Consider the following 20,460-nt stretch of genomic DNA (forward strand, 5'->3'; position numbering starts at 1 on the left):
ATGCACTTAAACTGAATTGTGGTTATCAGTGAAAAATGCAGTTTAGCTCTTGGAAAAATCTTGACTGTTCTTGTGAGAAGAATTATTTTAAGACCGCAACAGATGGCACTGCTGGCATCAAACTGCATTTAAGGATGGCTGCCTTTGGTTGGATGCCAGCACATTATTCTTGGTTTTCATGGATGTGTGTCGTATTTTGTGCCTTTGACCATGTGTACATATAGTCTCTTTCCCACCAGAGACGAACCAGTGCCAGGTCGTTTATGCTGAATTTCAGAAGACAACCACAAAGCCAGGAAACACTGTCTCCTCTTTGGACCAACATTGTTTGTTTTTACAATCCATGACTTCTCTGGTTTGAAGATGGTGGTTCAATGTTTCAACTATTTTCTGTTGGCCAGGTAACCCCGCCCCCAACCAACGTGAAGCGGTTCTTGGCTCTGGCCCAGGAAATAGTTGGTGTCTGTTAGAAGCAGTTTTGAGAGCCAGGAGCTGGTGCTTGGGCAGTGGAAAGCTGATGAACCAGTGCTTAGGCAGGCTCTGGCTCCGAACCAGCACTGGAACCAGCTGAAAAGGGGCTTATTATGTGGCTTGAAGGTGGACTTTTTGCCTTTGGTCTTAAAAATGATCACCACAAGGGGGCAGAGTTTTATCAAACAAAGTGTATGCTACCCTTCTTGTTTAAGAATTATTACTCTCTAATTTATTTATGCGTCTGTATTTTTGTTTCCTGTTGCTTCAATCTTTTGATTTATTTTATTTTTGATTAGCTTTGTTGTCTCTCCACTAAGTCCTTTAAAAAAAACCTGAAAGACAAGAAAACAGGGAATTCAGCAACTGCTTCTTCTTCTTCTTTTTCATTGGATGTAAGGCTACATTCTATAGTGACACTGTGGTGACTCATGTCATTTTATTTTTTTAATAGCATCATTAGTTTCACTTCCTTCTCCATTTCTTTTAATAACATAAAAAAAAAATATTTAATAGCTGAACATGCTGGCTTTTAAACAGCCAGTTGTGTCTAAAATGTGGAGCAAGAACAAACAAAATGGGAAGGGTGTAATAGAGAAGGAACCAGGTCAAACCATGGGAGGTGTCAAAGCAGGACAGAATACACGAAGCAATATACCATGGCAAAAGAAAATTCACACATACACAAATAAAAAAGATAAATGGGTAGAAACGGTAGTCAGTGTTTGTGGCCAAGTTGGAAAGAACCAGCAGAAAATAAATTTTGTAAATAAGCATAATATGAGATATTTAAGCCAGAAGGATCATTTTTTGGTATTGTTTATTGAAACAATTAATCTTTTAATGTGATTTTCTTTCAGAAGCATAAATTTATATATGATGCACAACAAATACAGATTTAAAAATGCCTTTTAAATACAGGTTTGACATAAAGTTCACTTAGTGTGAATAGATGAAGACAGAATAATAGCTGGACAGAGAGTCTGTAGGCAGAAGCATACGGACGCAGAAGGTGTGAGCAGTTAAATTAGTCAAAAACCATCTGTGCATTAACCTGCATCCATACTGCAGTATGAACATTACCCAGCAATCTGAAGTTACACCTTCCCACAATTGTAAATACAAACACAATAATATTAAACTTAACAAAATAATGTTTTAAGATTTTGTAATGCTGACATTTTAGTTGGTCTGACACACAAGATGTATGTGATTCTGAGTTTAGCCTCTCATAGGACATAATACTTGGATAGAACAGCTATAAATCTAAAAAGTTAAAGTAAACTTAGCTCACATAGTCTGGGATGTGTTAGAGCCTTTTGATGTCGTCCAGTCAGGTGAAAAGCAAACACCTACGTTTTTAAGTTGGAGCTAAATCGTAAAAGAGAGGAAATTTAGGTCGGATCTGAACCTGAAGATTGAGCAGCAACATTTCATTAAAACAAATCAGACTGGCTATCTCATGATCCTCTTACTGTTTTTGTTAGTGTATTTAAAGTGTCTTTACATATAGATATTTGTGATTTTGTTGTATATATACACCATTAAAGTTACTGCAACACAACCCCACCAAAAATAAATACATTTACATTTCTTCAAACCCTCAAAAAACCTGGAGGGAGATGATCCTTCTCCAGATTTCCTCTGATGAATTAAAAGCATTTCCCACAGCGAGCTGGATTGTTCATAGAAAATTGGCCTGCAGTTTGGGGAATAACGATTTGGTCTGTTTCCTAGCTTAACTAGAGAAAACCAACACGCAAATAACACCAAGGGAGGCACTTAAGGAGAGGAGAGGAACTGGGGGGGAGGGCGGTTGGAGGGGAAGGAGCTCTTTCAGCATCAAAGCCAGCTAAAACGTCTCCACCAGGGACCAGGTCCCATGTTAAACACAGAAGTAGATTATTAATTGCTGCACCAGTAGGACCTGTTAATAAGAACCCAAAATAGCAACTCCTTTCTTTCTGTCTTTATCCTCATTCTGCTTTTATATTTTTTTTGCCTCCTTTGGAGTCGACTGCTGTTCTTTTTAATCTTTTTAATCTTTTGCTCGGCTCCTTTCTTTAATCCATTCACTCACACTGAAACTTACACTTATGCACTGGTTCTCACTCTTTGTTTTTTTAAGGGTGGGGCTAGTATATGATTTGCTGGTAGAGTATTTATGCCAGAAAGGATGCATACAGAAAGAATTACAAGATAGACATGATAGACATGACACTTTACCTTTGAGATTCTCTAATTCCAGGATTTTATCCTGCTGTGAACGCTGACTCATTTATAACAAATACAGGCAAATAATTGTTCTGCAGTATAACAAGGGGTCTCTTTAAATTTGCTGTAGTGCATTCTTAGTGTGAACTCTATTTCCAATTACTGCCCCATACAAGAGGCACATACTGAAAAAAGCCAGGTAGGCCTATGCTTATTTGGTTGTTGATGTATATTTATGCCATACATCTGAACTCTCGCATCAGCTTTAATTTATTTAATCTATATGCAATTTTCTGTTTGTCATGATAAATTGGATACTGTGGATCAACTATGTAAAAATAAATGAAATTCTGTGGCTGTATTTAGAATACATAGAAACTAACCACAACTTGGGTTAATTCAGATCTACTGGCATTTCTTCAGTGTTCAGCGTGATTTCCTTCAAATATGCTGAATTTTGTGCCATCTGGTTGCTTGACAATTAATTTATAGGGTAGTTAAACTTTTTAAAAGGCGAACACTCATTCGAGCAGCATGAGACATAAACAAAAAGCCAACAAATGTGGATGTCACACAAATATGGTCACAAACATTGTTTATCTTAAGCACTGTATTTTTAAGCAGCTGATTTAGAATCAGTATGGAATTTTTTTATAGATCAGTGCTACCCCACAGTGGTCATGCATGTTCGAGAAATACCAATATCTTTACATTATCATGTTCTCACTTTGTTTCAGGTATGTCTTTTAAAATGGCTTTCAATCATTCATCCTTTCACTCTGCTGCTGACCTGTCGGACACTTATAATGGATGTCCATTTGTGTGCGTGTGCATTCTGTCATTTTTATTCCTCTGCAATAAAGAGAAGGAAAGAAAAAGGAAAAACACAAAGGACAGCGAGGCTTGATAGAGACATTGGCCACCTGCTTCTTACTTACATTCTGACACAAAGAGCATCAGCTGCTCTGCTGCATTAATCATCATGAACTTCCTTTGACCTCAGCAAGCAGCGGTTACTGTTACAAGTAAAGGAAACTGTTTGAAAACATGCTAACAGACAGAGATCTTCTATAAATAAGAAAGCAGCTCTTATACCTAATAGCAGCTGGAGCAGGGTGATGAAACAGTGTTCTCAAGTTACTGCTGAGCTGAATGTTGTCTGCCTCTCTGCCAGTGGAGGCTGGAATAGACTTCAATCCCTGTGCAATCCCGCGCAGAATGCAATGGGTGTGGAAAATAAGTGAATAAATTAATGAAATTACCACAGAGCAAAGCACTGAGGGTCTGCGCTGCAGGTCAGCGGCCAGCAATAAACACTGCAGGGTTAAAATGAGAAAGTTCAGCTGAGAACTACAATGTTGCCATCAACATAAGGAAGTAGACCCGCCTTTACAGAGAAAAGTATTCTATTCTGTTTTTAACCTGTTAGAGGAGCAGAGAAGTAGAATCTGTGACATATACGGGCAAAAGTGAAGATTGCAATGAATTGATTCTTCACCACCTCAGCCTCCATTTCACTTCCAAGCATCATTAATCTCATAATCAAAGAAAACAAAAAGAATCCATACTTTTTGTGTGGGAGGTACTGTTTTATATACTATTAAATTTAAGTAAGTGTTTCCACATCAGTGCTGATCTCAAGGGTTTAAGAAGTCACAGAATCTTCATAAGTAAGAGTAAACTGGGGGGTTGGGCACATGCATTCCTGATGCATGCTTAAGACCAACATATGAACACATTGTTTTTTTCTACCCTCAGTAACAATTTATATAAATACTTGTACCACCTTTTCATTGGCTTTAGGCAATGATATCATGATCATGGTCACCTGTGCTTTAAAAAGTTAGTATCCACCAGGTTAAAAACTGATGGAAAGACCCCTTTACCAAGCATCAGAATATAAGTTGGACTTTTTCTTGCAGCCACAAGAATAAAAGAAAAACTGGTTTTATGTTTGAAAAACAATAATAAAGATAATAGTCTAATATTTCACTGAAATTCGCAAAGTTCTGAACGTCATCAAGCTGTGATTCATGCCTGACACTTAATGCATGATCTGTTATAATTCATTCATTTTACTCATATTTGTTTAGATGTAATTATTTATAACAACTGTTTTGTAAATTTTGAAACTGATTATAAAACATGGGTGATGTATAAAGACTGGAAAATGCACTGGGTACTGAAGTGAGTTAAATAAATAATTTCTGCAGGACTTTTTTTTGTTGTGTTTGTTAAAAGAAGAGAAGAAAACCATAGCTTGACTTAAATATGACTGTATCATTTGAATAAGCGACCATGCATGGGGGGGTCCAAAACCTGACAGGACACTAACATGATGGGAAAGGGGATAAAGCTGTATGAATTTATTAAAACTTCATGCCTCCTCAAATTTTACCATCATATCAACTAATACACCTCAACAGTTCTCTTTCTCTGAAGATGCACAGTCATTTATCAAACACACTGCATACCTTAAAGGTTTGTCATGCTTCTGATAAACATAACCTAAATATGAATCTTCTTAAATCAGGCAGTCAAAATGTCAAAATGTCCTGACATTTGGAAAATATCTCAAATTGCTCCTATTTTTAAGAGAGAAGATCCCACTAATGTTTTCAATTATTGTCCGACTTATATTCTTTCAAATTCCTGTTCCAAATTGCTTGAAAAATTATTATAGTCAAATAATGGATCATTTGAAAGCTCAGCGACTGCCAGCATTGCTTTCGGCCTCTGCGTACCACTGTGTCAGCTCTGCTTCTATTCACTGAACATATGTGTACGTCCCTCAACCAGAGCCGTGTTACAGGAGCTATATACATAGATTTTAGGAAGGCCTTTGATACGGTCTATTCATTCTCATAAATAAACTTATGTCATTTGATTTTACACTTCCTGCGTTAGACATGCTCACCTCCTGCTTAAGTATCAGAAACCAGGTTATTAAAATTTGTTCAGCAACATCACTGATAGTTCCTCAGACCCTCCCCATGTGCTCAGTCATTCTAACTCATTGTATGCAGATGACACTGTTATTTTTGTGTCTGGCACAAATAATAACATAATTAACCATAAACTCGAAGATCTGCAAACCTTAAATGGGTGGCTGCAAAATAATTATTTAGCAATCAGCAATCAAAAAACAAAACAAAAAAAACCCCAAAAAAACAGAATGCATGTATTTCCACTCTTCCATAATTTGCATGATCAAATCCTGTTTCCATTGCAAACCAAAACTCCCCACTGTAAATACATACAAGTATCTGGGGATCACATTGGATTCTCATCTCAGTACAGTGAGCATGAACAAAACCTGACTCGAAAAATAAACCAGAAATTACTTGTCTATAGTAAAATCAGATCACACCTGTCTCTGTCAGTTTCTAAGACATATTTGCATGAAATCAGTTTCTCTACTGTATCATATTATTTATCTGTTTGGACAATCACAACCAATGAAATCCTTGAGCCAGTGGCAAGACTCTATAACAGAGTGTATAAAATCCACCACAGGCTACATGGCTAGACTCACCACTGTTCTGCTCTGTCACTGTCCAATGCACAGACCTTTCAGAACTTTGTACTAAGTCATGGGACTAAATTGTATTTTTACCTGCTCAATAGATGCCCGTCTGCAGCATTAGCTGTCTTAGTGCCAAAACTTAACCCCAGATCTGATCGCTTAACCGGAGCAGTAACAAATGGACTTCTGCCACCACCACTCTTAAGGAACTGCTGTGATCAAGGATCTTTCTTTTATGTACTGACCAAAGCCTGGACCAATATTCCGCATCACATTAGGACTATAACTTTACCAGGACCATTTAAAATCACTCACAACCTCCATTTTTACCGCTGTGACCACTGATGTGGCCCCACAGCGCCCTCCAACCGCTGCTTTCTCCCTCTGTGATCAGTTTTTGCTGAGTCAGGCCAGATTGCTTTTAATCCTTTCCTGCATAAAATAAAACAACTAACTATCTAACTAACTAAATAACCAAATAAATAAAAACCTTCATGTGTCCTGTAAATTTGTCAAGACCATCTTGTGCTTTGTGTTTTGTGTCTGTGCATGAAAACAAGTTTTAAAACACCAACAACAACTCTCATGCAACTTTCAAAATGTTCTGAGCTCAGTTTTGTTTAATGGTAATACAGAATATAAAATCCATTTTTTCATGGTGATCATCTTGCAAACATGATCAAACTTGATCTTGTTTGGCATTTTCCAGCTGTGACCCTGCATGCAGCATTATCTACTCTGGTTTAAATCCGTTTACAACCAACCAGCAGAACTTTTGAAAAGCTCTCCCAAAAGCTCTTATTTTCCTCCTTTTTCACAAACTCACCCCTCTTTCTCATCTCCCTCAGTCGTTTTTCCTCCTTCATCTTTCTCCTGTTCTTTTGTGCCTTCTCTTTTCCTACAGCGGGAAGCCTATTTGTCGACTCTAAGTGAAATCACTCAATTCTTTCAGGAAGAGACTTTGGAGACCATTGCTAACCAAGAGGAGAGGGGAAAAGGAAGTATGTGTGTGTGAGAGAGTCCACCTTCCAAATAAGTTCCATTAATCATGGACCAGAGTCTAATGTAACTAATATTTTACAATTAGAGGAGACAAGATGGAGCTTGGGGCCATCTATCTCCCTTACACCACATGATCATCGATTCATAAGAGAAGAGGAAGAGGGAGGCCATTGCACATCAGCCCTGCGTACAACACATACTCAGCAACACACACAAACTGACCCACAAGAAGACAGCAACACACCCACATACATAAGCACAGATACAGTAAATAGAAGAAAAGTTGCAAACGGGAGGGCAAGCCGTCACATTTGTTAATATACCATATGTTCTGCAAAAGATCTGGGCTGTAACTACAAGTCCTTTTATTTATTGATCACTGGTTTAATTCTTCTTTTTAAAGATGTTGATTTTTCATACTCAGACCCAAAAAACACTCCAAAGATGTTCTAACTTTAAAAAACGCAGCAGTTGTGTAATCTAAAAAAATGCAACAAATTTATCTGTTACAGAACAAAGAGCTCCTAAATTCACTTTATTCACATAAAGTCATTTCCTTGTACGCTAATATTATTACAGTCATGCAATGTACCGAATGAGAAAGGAACTTGCATCAATTACTCTTACGTTTTTCATTAAAACAAACAAAAAAAGACGACTGAAAATCAATACTTTGGCTTTTTTTTTTTTCAATGGGAACCTTAATCGAGTATGATATTTTATCTGCTGATCAGATTATTATATCCTAAATAAAGTCTTGTCATTTGATACATGGTAAAATAACACAAACTTGAAGCGGGATCAGTCTGAGGCAGCTTGACCATGATGTCATATTTAATGAGTAAAATTTATTTGAACAAAGCTGGAACACAGAGGAAGGCAAAATCATCAAAGCCTGTGTTGATCTTTTTCAATTTAATTCAATTCAATACTTTATTTCAGACACAATATATGGTCCATAATAACAACACACACACACACACACACACACACACACACACACACACACACACACACACACACACACACACACACACACATTTTAAAACAATTAAAATGCTGTTCTATATTGGCTCAAACACCAATGACTCCATAAAATAGAGAAGTAATGCAGCTTTATTTAAAACATGTATTTCTCAGGTTATTTTGCAAGTAAATAAATTCATTGTTGCAACATTGTCTTCCAAAGGACGCACAAAGGACATATAGATGTGGAGACATTAAATTTTGTTTATTAATCAATTTGTTGATTGATTGTCACTACAGTCATGACAAATTCCCCAAGCATGTTCATTATTTCCTCCGAAAGATTTACCAACGTGCCAGAACAGTTCAGCACCAACACCTGGTCTGCTGTGACCTCTAGTGGTCAAATGTGAGAACTGCACAGTCTTCAGCACTTAATGAAAGCAAGGAAGGACAATTAGAGGCAGCTGAATGAAAGCAGTAAGGCGAGTTCATCTGGAGGTCACCATCTGCCCAGTGACCAACGAAATGTTAGCACAACTGCAAAGCGTCATTTTAGACAATCATGCAACACGGCACCACACGCACACAAATGTGTTCATAGTGACTCCTTAACATGCAGGAAAACCAGGAAATGGAGACTTAAGACAAGGGCAAGAAACAACACAAGGAAAGAAACTAAATGAAGGGCAATGAGCAGCATTCATCTCACTGGAAGGGGCTGCTGCCTGTTTTAAACAATGAACAGAAACACACATGTGCACACACACACACACACGTAATGACACAAAACAGGCCATACAAAGTAGTTGAAGACCTGATCTATCTATCTATCTATCTATCTATCTATCTATCTATCTATCTATCTATCTATCTATCTATCTATCTATCTATCTATCTATCTATCTGTCTATCTATCTGTCTTGGGAGACTTATGCACAGACACACATAAACACACACACACATCTGGTGCTTTGCAGTTGCTGCATTTCAGGAATTAGTCAGGCACTGACCTGGTGCGCCTCACAGCAGTTAGCAGTGTTTGAGGTTAGCACAGATAACATTTACGTGCTGCAGCTCAGGTTTCAGACAACAGCGACAGTGAAAGCATCGCAAAATTCTTCCTTTTGAAAAGAAGATTCAGCTGAAACAGCTGGTTTGTGTGAAGTGAAAAACTTCGTGTTGCAGTTACAGTTCTTTGTTCAGGAAATCAGCTGTTATTTTAGGGTTTTCACAGAACAACTGTCTCCTGATAAAAAAAAATGTATACATTTATGTGCTGCTGCTCAGATACTACAAATAGTGTACTTTATAAAAAAAAATAATGCAATTAATGCAATATGTGAGGAATGCAGCCACATTGGAGATCGGTGATTCATGCTTTCTAACCAGTTCATTTTAATATTTATAGTGCGCTGCATCCTTTATAGTGTGAATATAGGAACTTACCTTTTGTGGTAAGTCTTTATATTGACTCTTAGTCATCCACTGCTGTTAATCTATTTCCTAACCCAACTAATAACATAAATGAAAGAGGGATTTCACATTTGTAAGAACAACAAAGAAATAAATGAAGTTATGAAAGCCTCTTTGTTGTGTGTAGGATATAGTGACATCTAGAGGAATAAACTGTAGACAGCAGCCCACATCCGTCTCTTTCAAGGAAAACTATAATGGCTTTAAGGACCTTAAATAGTTGGAGGCAAAGAAGAGGACCTGTGTGTTCCTTGGAGATGAACTCTGGTTGTTCTGAGATGATAAAATTGTGTCATGCTGTTTTATTAATGGGGGATGTATTGCTTAATTACTTAAGGCATCGTCCTCAAAAATACTGTCTGTTTCTATTAATATTTTACAGTAATTTAAGTATCTTAAATCTTTAAGGCCCAACCCATGAAAAAAACGGTAAGAAAAGTTTTTTTTTTTCTTTTCACTATGAGGTCTTTATTTAGTCCTTTTTCAAAATGTAACAAAAACAAATCTTTTGGGGGATACTGAACATTTATTATTATGTCATGTGAAAATGATCACAGTGTAATCTTCTGCTATCTGGTATGTATTAAGGGGCAGTAGACAAGTATTAGATTGTGTTCAAAAGGATTTTAAGCAAAGTTTAAAGGTTTAAGTATCTTAAAAATTAATTTTTAACATTTTATCTTTACTTATAATAAAGATAATAATAGGATTTTTAGAACATTGTAGAGTATGTGCTTGCTAATACTTACTTAGATATACTTACTCTCTGCACAAGGAGGTATATTTTATTTTGATTCTTGATAATTTAGTCATTTGATAGAAGATAAGCAGTTCATTCACCATGAAAATCCTATTTATGTCTGTATATTTACATGAAATAACGTCCTGTTTCTGATGTCCTGGTTCTGAGGTCGTTTAAGCAGGTTAATTGTAGCTGTTTCTAGTTTGCACACAGTGTGTTCTGAAGTTATGTCAGATAGTTTTAAGATGGAAACAGAAAGAGTTAGGAGAGAAAACAGGACCAATGCAAAGGAGAAAGACATAAGAATCAGAGTGACAAGCTGCAGGTTATTATCTGAATCTTGGATTTGCACTGTTGTGTATGATGCTCTGACTGGCATCATGTGTGTGCTGTTTCTCTGCAGACATGGTGGTGCAGGTTGTAATTGAGTTCTTTTCAGCATCACAATCTTATCCTGTGAGGGTTCACCATTAAATTAACTGAGAAATATAAATGTATGCTTTTTTATGGACTTCCCTCAAAACAGCTGAGACCTTTTCGATAACACTGAGACGCCTTCCCGACTCAAAGACCACACACAGACAAAGAAATTAAAAACATGAAACAAGCCATTGCAATGCGACAATTCGTTCTTTTTTTAGTTTGAATACATTTTATTTTTATTATAAGTACAGTTCAGTAGTTACAAAATGAAGCATCTGCCATGAGGATACAGCAAAACATAGAGTGTTGAGCTCACAAGACAGTTTTTGTACATTTTATGTGGAGTGGAATGATCATTAGAGCTGGTTTAGAGGAGAGAGAGCCCAAGCTCAACTCTCACCATTATTCTGTCATCTTTTTACCCCTGGAAAACAGAGATCAGGTCAGAAGTCAAAGCCACTGGTCAGTGCCTTCAGCAGAATACATCCAACTGGTTTACTTTGACCTCATTTCCAAACCCTTAAAAGTATCACTTTTCAATGTCTCATTCATATTATTTTCATTTTGAATCCCCTCTTCCTCCGTAAAATTGAAGTATGATTCATTGCAGTCTACATAAATCATTGTGTTGTAGTTCTACAGAAAAAAACTTTTAGGCTGTACTGCAGTAAAATCTTCTCAAGCTGGAAACTGAGCTCTGAAAATCACACAGGCTAAAGCAGTAACAGGCCTCTGCTGCAGGTCTGAAGGGGATTAGCATACAAAAGAAATCTGAGAAACATTTTGTCAAAGCCACATACAGTAAAGAGTTTGATAAAAATAAAAAAAAAAAAAAAAAAAAAAAGAGAAAAGTATTATATTTCGACTGTACATGCCGCATCAGACTTTTTCTCTGGGTTCACAAAAAATGACGTAGAAACATTTCACAATGTCAAGGGACACAAACACACGCCTTCATTTTAGTTAGTTAGCTAGTTTTGTACTGTATAAGTTGGATTTATAATACTATCACAGTGCAAAATACTTCTGAGAATTTAAACTAATGAAAGAAATCAGAAAGGATAAGGTCCTCTATGCATAATGGATTCTGTATATATGGGGGCAAATATGTCTGCAGCACAGGAGACGATTGTCATCTTTTTCCTTTTTTTGTCTTTTTTTGTCTTTTTTTGGATCAGTAAATGGACAAGGCATTAATGTACAGTACATATAAAAATTAAAAATAAAATCAACCTACATCCTACGGTCTAGCACAGTTACATAGCTTTGTAGAAGCAATAACAGATGACTTGTATCTAAGGCTATACACAATATGTCTTTTTTCCAGTTGTATTTTTTCATTTTTATTTATTTTTTGTCATCTTAAAGTAAATACATCAAACTGTTTTCAGTAGTCAGTAACACTGTGCAACAATGATAGGTGGCAGTATTTTACAAACATCTGCAACACTAGAGTCCTTCAGGCTGACATAAGATATGAAAGGTGGGGTTATGAAGAAAGAAACTGTTCCCACTTTTGTATTTCTTTTTTTTCTCTTTTAATTCCTCTCTTTTAAACGTGAGAAGAACGTCGACCATTTGAGACTGTGGCCATTTAAACTACTGTAGCTTCTTTCCTTTCCCTCATCACGGATGTTTTGAACTTTCACTTTTTCCAGCTACTGTATATCTCTCTATGTACACGCAGCACCTACAGGGACTGCTTTAAATAATACAGAACAAGGAAAAAAGACAAACTGATATACTGTAGTGGGGCAAAAGCCTGGTTATGGAAGGCAATGTAGTTTTACCAACACATTTAAGGGCAGTTTGAATATTTTGTCTTCATCAAAATCATCATTAGCACCACCATCATCAGAAGTTGAGCAGTCGTAGCTGCGATACTTTGTGGATTTTTTCTGAAAACAAACGTTAAAAAAAAAATGCTGATCTTTCCTTTTTTAATCATAATCAGAGTGATGGTTGTGGGACATACATGATGAATCTATGAAGCTGCTGATAGGTGAGCCACACGTGGCTAGTTTGACAGGAATGTGCTTGGTCTCAGTGAACAGTCTGCTAATGTTGAGTTTCGCTTCAGCAGCAGAAAACATTCTACCAGGTAAAATACAAGGAGGTCTGTGGACTAGTGGAGTAACTATCCTCTTCATTTAACAGGAGAAAAAGCATTTCATTAAGCATTAAACTTCAGTCCTAATTAAAATGACATATCTTTCTAGTTCAAGGAATGTATCAGTAATTGCAGGGCCAGTTACAAGAAGTGCTAGTCCAACAGGTAGTTTCATCAAAATAAAGACAAACAAAAACAATGTAGAAGACAACAAAGACAAGGGGCATTCAGACCACAGGAGACACAACAGGAAGGTTGTCACTTTGATTAGTGTCCAAGGATGCTTGCAAAAGTCATTAGGTCCATCTCGCAAATCCGGTCCCAAAACGCCCCGTCATATAGTTCTCACCTTGTCTTCATTCTGATGATAGTTTGTTTTTTCTTGTTTTTGTTTCTTTTTTCATTTTAAATAAAGTCTTTGTTATAGTGTTTTCCTTCATTTAACCTTCATCATCCTTCTCCTCCTCCTCCACATCCTCATCCCCTTCATCACCATCCTCATCACTCTGCCTCCGTTGTGGGTCGTTAGTCTTTGTTTACAGCATGGGCGTCCAGCCCCTTGGGGTCGCCTAGGTTATGGTTGTTAGGGTGGGTAAGGTCGTTGTTAAGATGGTTGGGCTGGAGGATCAACGTGGGGTCATGGTTCATGGGCTGGTCCTCCTCTCCTACCCACAGATGTGCTACGGCCAATAAGAAAACAAGAGGCAGATTAGCACCACAGACCCAACACAGCAACCTCACCCTGCAGCACACAGACACACAGCTTCAGCACTGCATCACACACTCAGTGGATGGTTTCCATGTTTCAGGCTGGCAGCTGCATTTAGCTTCGCATTTAACTACCATCATAGCTGCTACTAAAGACCAGTTCAGGTTCATTTGACAGCAACAGATTCTGAGTCTGGGTGTCCACCCAGCTCAAAGGAGGTGAGTGGACATTTTTAAGAAAAGTAACAAAGTAAGGGGGGGGCAGGAAAATATTAACCAAATAAAATACAAAAAATATATAAATATAATATATACAAATAAATTAACACATAAAATTACATTTTAAAAAATTGATAAAAAGAACAAATTAGCGTGAAAGGGTTAAATTCTACAAACATCAGTGATACACAACACGATCTAAAGTATACATTACTATACATACTTTTCTTTTCATTTAAATAAAGATTTTTTGGATTCAAATGCCTGAGTTTGGATAATCTGAATGCATCATACAAAACAGATTAACAGAGACGAGCCCCAGAGACAAAAACGTCCCTCTCAAAGTAAAAATAAGTCAAATTTCACCACACTTTGGAATTTCATAAACAAAAGTTGAAAATAAACAATATGTGATTAGTTGTCTGTTTCAATAATAAATGTGGGCAAACCATCATGTAATAGAGTCAGATGATATTAAACAGAATATGTCCTATTGATATGTTTTCAGAGCATTCCCGGCTTTCTGTCCAACCCACTGCTTACTGCACAGCCACAATGAGGGATTTCAGCTCGGTCAGCAGAGTTATTATTAGATTGTTACATCTACTGTACAAACCTACTTGTTGTTTCTTTCTAATTGTATTTCTTTAGCATGTTTTCTTCACAGAAGCTTACATGGTGAGTTTGTGATGGGATTCTCTGGGAAATAATCATTTTGAAGACATTAGCTGCCAACACATTGCAGTTATGACATCTGGAGTAGTTTCATACTTGTTACAAGCAAGTTGGTTGGCTCCGCAAGTGTGAAGAGAGTGTGACAGAGGGTGAGAAATGAAGTGAGTAGTTCTAATGAAAAAAAGAGAAAGAAAAAAGTTTGAAGTCTCTGAGAGACAGTAAGAAATGCATAACGGTAATTATGTCCCACAGCAGTGGCCACTAAATAATACAACCCGGCCTTTCTCCCTCCCGTTGCAGCACTTTCATTCCCTCAGCAACTTCTTTGAAAATTATTTTGCAATAAAACACAGCGGAGCACATTTGCATGTCATGTTCTTTTAAAGTGGTGTTATGAATCTGACAAAACCAAATTAAAACACGGCTTTATCTGAGCTGTGCTTTCACAAGTATGGGAATAGATATCAGAATGAAAGGAGGTGTAGCAGAGGGGAAATAAGGAGTTAATAACATGATAAAATATCTCTCAGATTCAACATTGAGGCCATCGTGCACAGAGCCCAAACAGCTTAGAGCAACAAACACCACCGACGTGTCTCATCCTGCATGTACTTCGGCTTTCAGTGCTCCGTGTTGTCCACTTCAGATTATCTCAGGGTTTTAAAGGGGTTGCTCTCTTAGTTTCCTTATTATTATATTTAGACACAGGACCTTGTACAGTACAATCAGACTCAGTGATTTACACCATTTCAGTGCCATGACTAACTCTGAAAGTACAGCAGCCTCTACAGTCAAATAACTGGAAGTGACAGTTCTGCAGTAGAGAGAGGACATGGGTTCATTACCAGCGGTGACCACAAGATGGCAAACTAAGACAGAAAATAAAACACTGAAGCTTATGATTACTGTAGCTAATGGAGTAAAACTGATACATATTTCTACACCTGATACCTTTGATGATTATTCACTTTAAACACTTCCTCTTTGAATGTTGCACTTAAATGAGAAGCTATTTAGCTATTCCATATATGACTCATTTATTCAAGTGGCTAAAATTTAACATGAAAAACCTGAACTTTATGAAGAAAATCCCTCATAACTTTAGTTCATCCAAAACAAAGTTTACTTCTTTTAAAGCTTCAAAAAGAGTTTTCTTCCCCCTGAGGGTATTGCCTGTCTATGACTTCCCTGTAAAGAAACTTCCTGTAACGAGCTCCAGATTAGGCCCCATATTTGATTTTCACTGTTCATTAACTAAGCCACCTGGAATGTTATTATTTAAGCATGGTGCTCCTTCTCCCCAAACAACTGCCGCTGTGAAGGGGGAGAGATTTCCTGGCCAACTTTATAGGTTTAGCATAACTTCCCCTCACAGTTTTTAATTTCCCATTCGGGTAGATGGCAGATGCACCTCACAGACACAGAAAACCTGCCTGGCATTCATTTATCACATGAATGCAATGCTTATCTGTGTGTTTCCTTCAAAGATTCTGCCTCTCTATGGGAGGGGTGTGGTGCAAGTGCATGATGGCAATAAGATGTAGTATGCTGACGCAAATAAAAACATCAACAATAAAAAATAATCTTGCTGGATATTTAAAGCAAAAAACAGCAATAATCAGAATGAACATGCCTCCGAGCCACAATACAATGTAAAAGGGTAAGTGCGCCCTCTTGTGGTGTGATGTGAGATAGCAGATGGAAAGAGACGGGTGGGTATTTTGGAGAAGACCTGGGAAAGCGAAGCATATGGTGTGAGGACACACAGCTCCAGGATCCATCCACTGTTAATACATGTGTCATGCTCAACAGAATGGATAAATGGGATGAAGGAAGGAACAATGGCATACCACTGCTCGTTGAGCATGTGTCACAGACCTCAGGGGAAGAAGGTGGTGTATTTGTGTGGATGTGTGAAAGTGGGAGTGTATGAGTGTCGTCTCAGAGGTATAACCTGACATTAACAGTAGTCTGTTATATTTAATATTAGAATTGTGAGTTTAGCCCACATGGATTATTTTTAATAACGGAGACTGAATGAGACCTTTTGTTTTTTTTTCTCTTGCTTCATTTGACGTGTTCACAGCTTTTGTAAGACATTGTTTCTGTTGCTCTGGACAGTCAAAAGACAGCCAGGGCACAGTGTCACTGTCACAACCATATCTGTAACTGTTGCAGGCAGGGACAGAAATCGTAGTCTGGTCATGGTTACCATGCTTTGGAAATGACTAACATGTAAATCAGAGGGTCAAGTAAAGCTCTGTTATTAGAATTAGGATTTAGGAAATAAGTACGTAATTCAGATTTTAATCTGATCTTTGCATCTTTCCCACTGAGGTTTCCTCTTGAGGCCTTTAAAACAGCACGAAACAAATTTCTTAACCTTAAAATTCTGCTCTTCTGACTCGTTTTGATGGCACACTGACACTGATTATGTACATTTCTGAAGCTGTCATTGCCCTGTAGCGTCCTGAGGCTGAGGAGCTGCACTTCACAGCATTTTTTCCCAGCCTGGAGCATCTCTGTCTGCTGCATGTCTGCCGTGCTTTGCTTTACGGCACCGTGCCTCACACCAGCAACTGGATAACACACTGGCTGTTTTCAACACTCACCATGGCTGATTCAGCAAAGAAACACAAGAGGACATTGTCAGAGGAAGAGAGTAAAAGAAAGAGACAGAGCAGGAGGTAAGTCAAGTCAACATCAGACAGACTTGAAACAGTGAGCTCGCGAGTGCTTCTTTAAATTCCTGAAGGGACAAAATAAGTTGGCCACAAGTAGATTTTTTTGTTTTAAGATCAAAATATTGGAATTCCCTCTCAGAGAGACAGACGGGATGAGATGTGTTGCACCGTCCCACAGCTGCTGAGGAAATCAAATCCTCACCTCCTGGGGTGCAGTTCTCAGGCTGAATACCAGATATTTATTAAAAGTTATCAACTAAAAAAAATACATCAAAAATCAAAAGAAAGCTCAAAGTTGCCTCATCTGTATACATGTGAATATAAACATGAATTGTAAAAAGAGCTGTGTGAACGTCTCCATGCCAGGGAAGGTGGCTGTGGCTGCTTTGTTCCTTCTCCCAGGCATCCGGGCCCGACACTAGCAGAAACTGTTGTTCTTGGCACAGCCTCGTCTCATTGTACGGCCCAGTATTTATAAATATGTAAATATGAGCTGCACCAGGCATAACACAGCCTGCTTGTATACACCGAGGAGGAGCGGCGAGGAAGTGAGCGCACCCCTTACTCACCCCCCCACGCCACCCCCCTCTTCAAAATTGTATTTTTAGATGGTTTTAATGAATACAGGATGTTTATAGTTACCATTCCCTGTGATTCGCACAAAAGACTAGAAAAATCCACATCCATACTTCCACCCCTCCTCTTCACCCTTCTAACTCTACTCCCCCTCCCTCCCCAATCCCTCAAAGCATTACTAAAGAAGAAGAAGAAGAAGGGGTGAGGGGGAAAAAAAGGGAAAAAAGAAGCACATTTTGTGGTGCAACGCAGCAGGATTATTGTGCTCTCATTCTGCTTTCCACTCAGATCCTTATTAGACAAACAGAGTACGGTGTTAAGGTGCAAGAAAGAGTGACGAGAACTCCAGTGTGCAGAGGGGGGGCATGTGTGAGAGAGAAAAAATAAAATATGCAAAAAACAGGTTCCTCAAGAAGCGACCTCAAGGCAGAACACAATTTGTGTTATTTCTGTGTTTTAAAGTTGCAAAAAATAATACAAAAGCTGAATGAATATGAGCGAGAAGCGGGTAGGTTACCTGCTTTCCGTTGTCTCTGATAATGTGTGTTTTTATGTGTCAGCTTGTTTTCCTTTTTATAAACTCAGTTTTGTTTTGCTACAAACTCTCAGGTCTAGTTTGAGGCTATTGGGATGACAGGGTGACATGATTCAGAAGAGGGGAAAAAAGAAAAGGACTGAAATTTAAAGAGGAATTACTAGAGTTGGGGGGAACACAATGAAGTCAATGTTAGTGTCGTCTTTGTATCTTTCCCTGTCTGTCTCCAAAACTATTTCTGAGGCTAAAAGATTGCCGGCTTGATAATACCTCCGCTGAGCAATTTAAGCCCAAACACTCTGATGCTACAATCTGTCTTCTCTGCCTGATAGCGCTTTTCTCTCCTCTTCTCTCCAAATTACTTTCTTTCATATCTAATTATATTTGCTAATGATCTTATAAGAGAATAATGGAATGTGCTTGATCTATTACCTTTTTTTTTTTTCAATACATAAATACAATGCGGGGGAAATGACTATTGGAGACAGGAGGAAATGTTTTTTTTTATGTTTTTGATGAGAGGGAAAATGAAGCTGGGAGCTGCAGGGTCATTAATGGGCGATGAACACAGAGGTCATCTCTCACATTCTCTTTGACATTTCTCTCATCTGACATGCAGAAACAATCACAACCTCATCCACAGTCTCCCTCCTGCTCCTTTTGCTTTGCTGTTTCGCTCTTATCTCTCAGATATCTACCTCCAGTTTCTTTGATCCTCTAATGGAAGCATGGCGCTTTGTAAGGTGCCGTTCCAGTGTCACTTGTCAAGGTCATTTTTTATTTTTGGAGAATATGATCAAGGATGTATAATGGGATATTGTTTTAAAACATATGCCAGTTCTTGACACTCATTAAAGCTATTTGAAGCTATATGAGGTTATAAATCTGAAATTATTTAGAGGTAAGACTCAATTGCACCAACATAATATTGAATAAAAATGTTATATCAGACAAAAGAATATATTGCTGTGGTGTCTTTCAGCTTATATTAAAAATCCACTGGCCTTTTAACTAAGTAGCCGACTTTTCTTCTTGTTGCCAAACCCTTTTGGGGTCCCGTCCTGTTCCCTCCTCACTCCCTTCCTTTTAAACCTCTTCTTCATCCTTCATTCTTCCCCACAGTTTTCTTTCTCCCATGTTATTTTTTTTCTCTCTGCACAGGCCTTAGGACAAGCCAAGCCATGACAGGCACTTTAAACCCCCTGCATTAATGGAAGGAAATGGCATTCGATCACTGTTTGATCTCCTAATCATTTCTGCTGAAATGATAATTAGTGCCCTTCCAATCCTCCCAAAGAGGAATGGAAAAGGGTGGTTTGATGGTGTGTGTCGATGGGGGGGGATACATTAAAAAAAAAAAAAACTTTCAGTCTTTAGACCTCAAATGATGAAATGATGTCTTTGTCACCAAATGTGTTCGCGACCAACAAGTGATTTTTCAGATTTCTCATCCTTCACACAGAAGGGAATATACTGTACACACCAACACACAAGTCCACACACAGACACACAGCCTGGCGACTGCTGTCTGTGATTCTTTTCAGCTGACATAATCCTGATTGATTCGTTCAGCAGATAAAAACTGGGTCCACTTCTGCCCTTTTACTGGGGCGGGGGGCTGGAACATAATACGTCCTTTTATTCAGCAACAATGTAACATAATGGCGTTGGAATGTGCAGGGAAAAAAGGCCACATCTTAAATGCTTCTGACACATTGTGCTTTAAAAACGTCGGTAGTCTGGTGCAAAAAAGAGAAAAAGCAAAATGAATAATAAATAAAAAAGAGATCATTAAACTTCTGGAGGTCAAATGACAACCAGTTTTTCTAATGTGACTTTGTTTGTTAGCAGCTTGGTCCATGTGCTGCTCTGTATCTCCTAACTATCACTGCCGTTTATTCTTTTCTGAAGAGGAAGCTTTTGTTTGAGGGGCATGAATAGGTGAGGTCATCTCAACTCATTGCAGCTGCTTTGTTTTCTTTTTTTTTTTTTTTTTGTTTTTCAGAAAGCTTTTTGTTGATATAAACTAACATCCTCCCTCATTTTCTGCAGTACAGATGAGGGCGAAGGCCTGGTCTGTTTGAGCAGTTCCTCCAGGAATTCACTATGCAGCCAGTCTTCATGAATTCTGTA

At 38.0% G+C, this 20,460-nt stretch overlaps 1 protein-coding gene across 5 annotated transcripts in view; it reads right to left on the minus strand.

Annotated features, from left to right (window-relative positions):
- Positions 1–20,460, minus strand: part of znf536 (zinc finger protein 536) — a 220,013-nt gene that overhangs the window by 12,142 nt on the left and 187,411 nt on the right. The window contains exon 8 of one of the 5 annotated variants that reach the window (XM_041994218.1): positions 11,983–13,610. The exons of 3 other annotated variants lie outside the window; for them this stretch is intronic. In XM_041994218.1, the coding sequence (XP_041850152.1) occupies positions 13,456–13,610 (155 nt within the window). In that variant the 3' untranslated portion in view covers positions 11,983–13,455. Of the gene's footprint in view, positions 1–11,982; positions 13,611–20,460 lie in introns of those variants that run through there. One more of the 5 variants, XM_041994226.1, reaches the window with a different exon arrangement.

The sequence above is a fragment of the Melanotaenia boesemani genome, chromosome 1, assembly GCF_017639745.1.
Source record: "Melanotaenia boesemani isolate fMelBoe1 chromosome 1, fMelBoe1.pri, whole genome shotgun sequence".
Lineage (NCBI taxonomy): Eukaryota > Metazoa > Chordata > Actinopteri > Atheriniformes > Melanotaeniidae > Melanotaenia > Melanotaenia boesemani.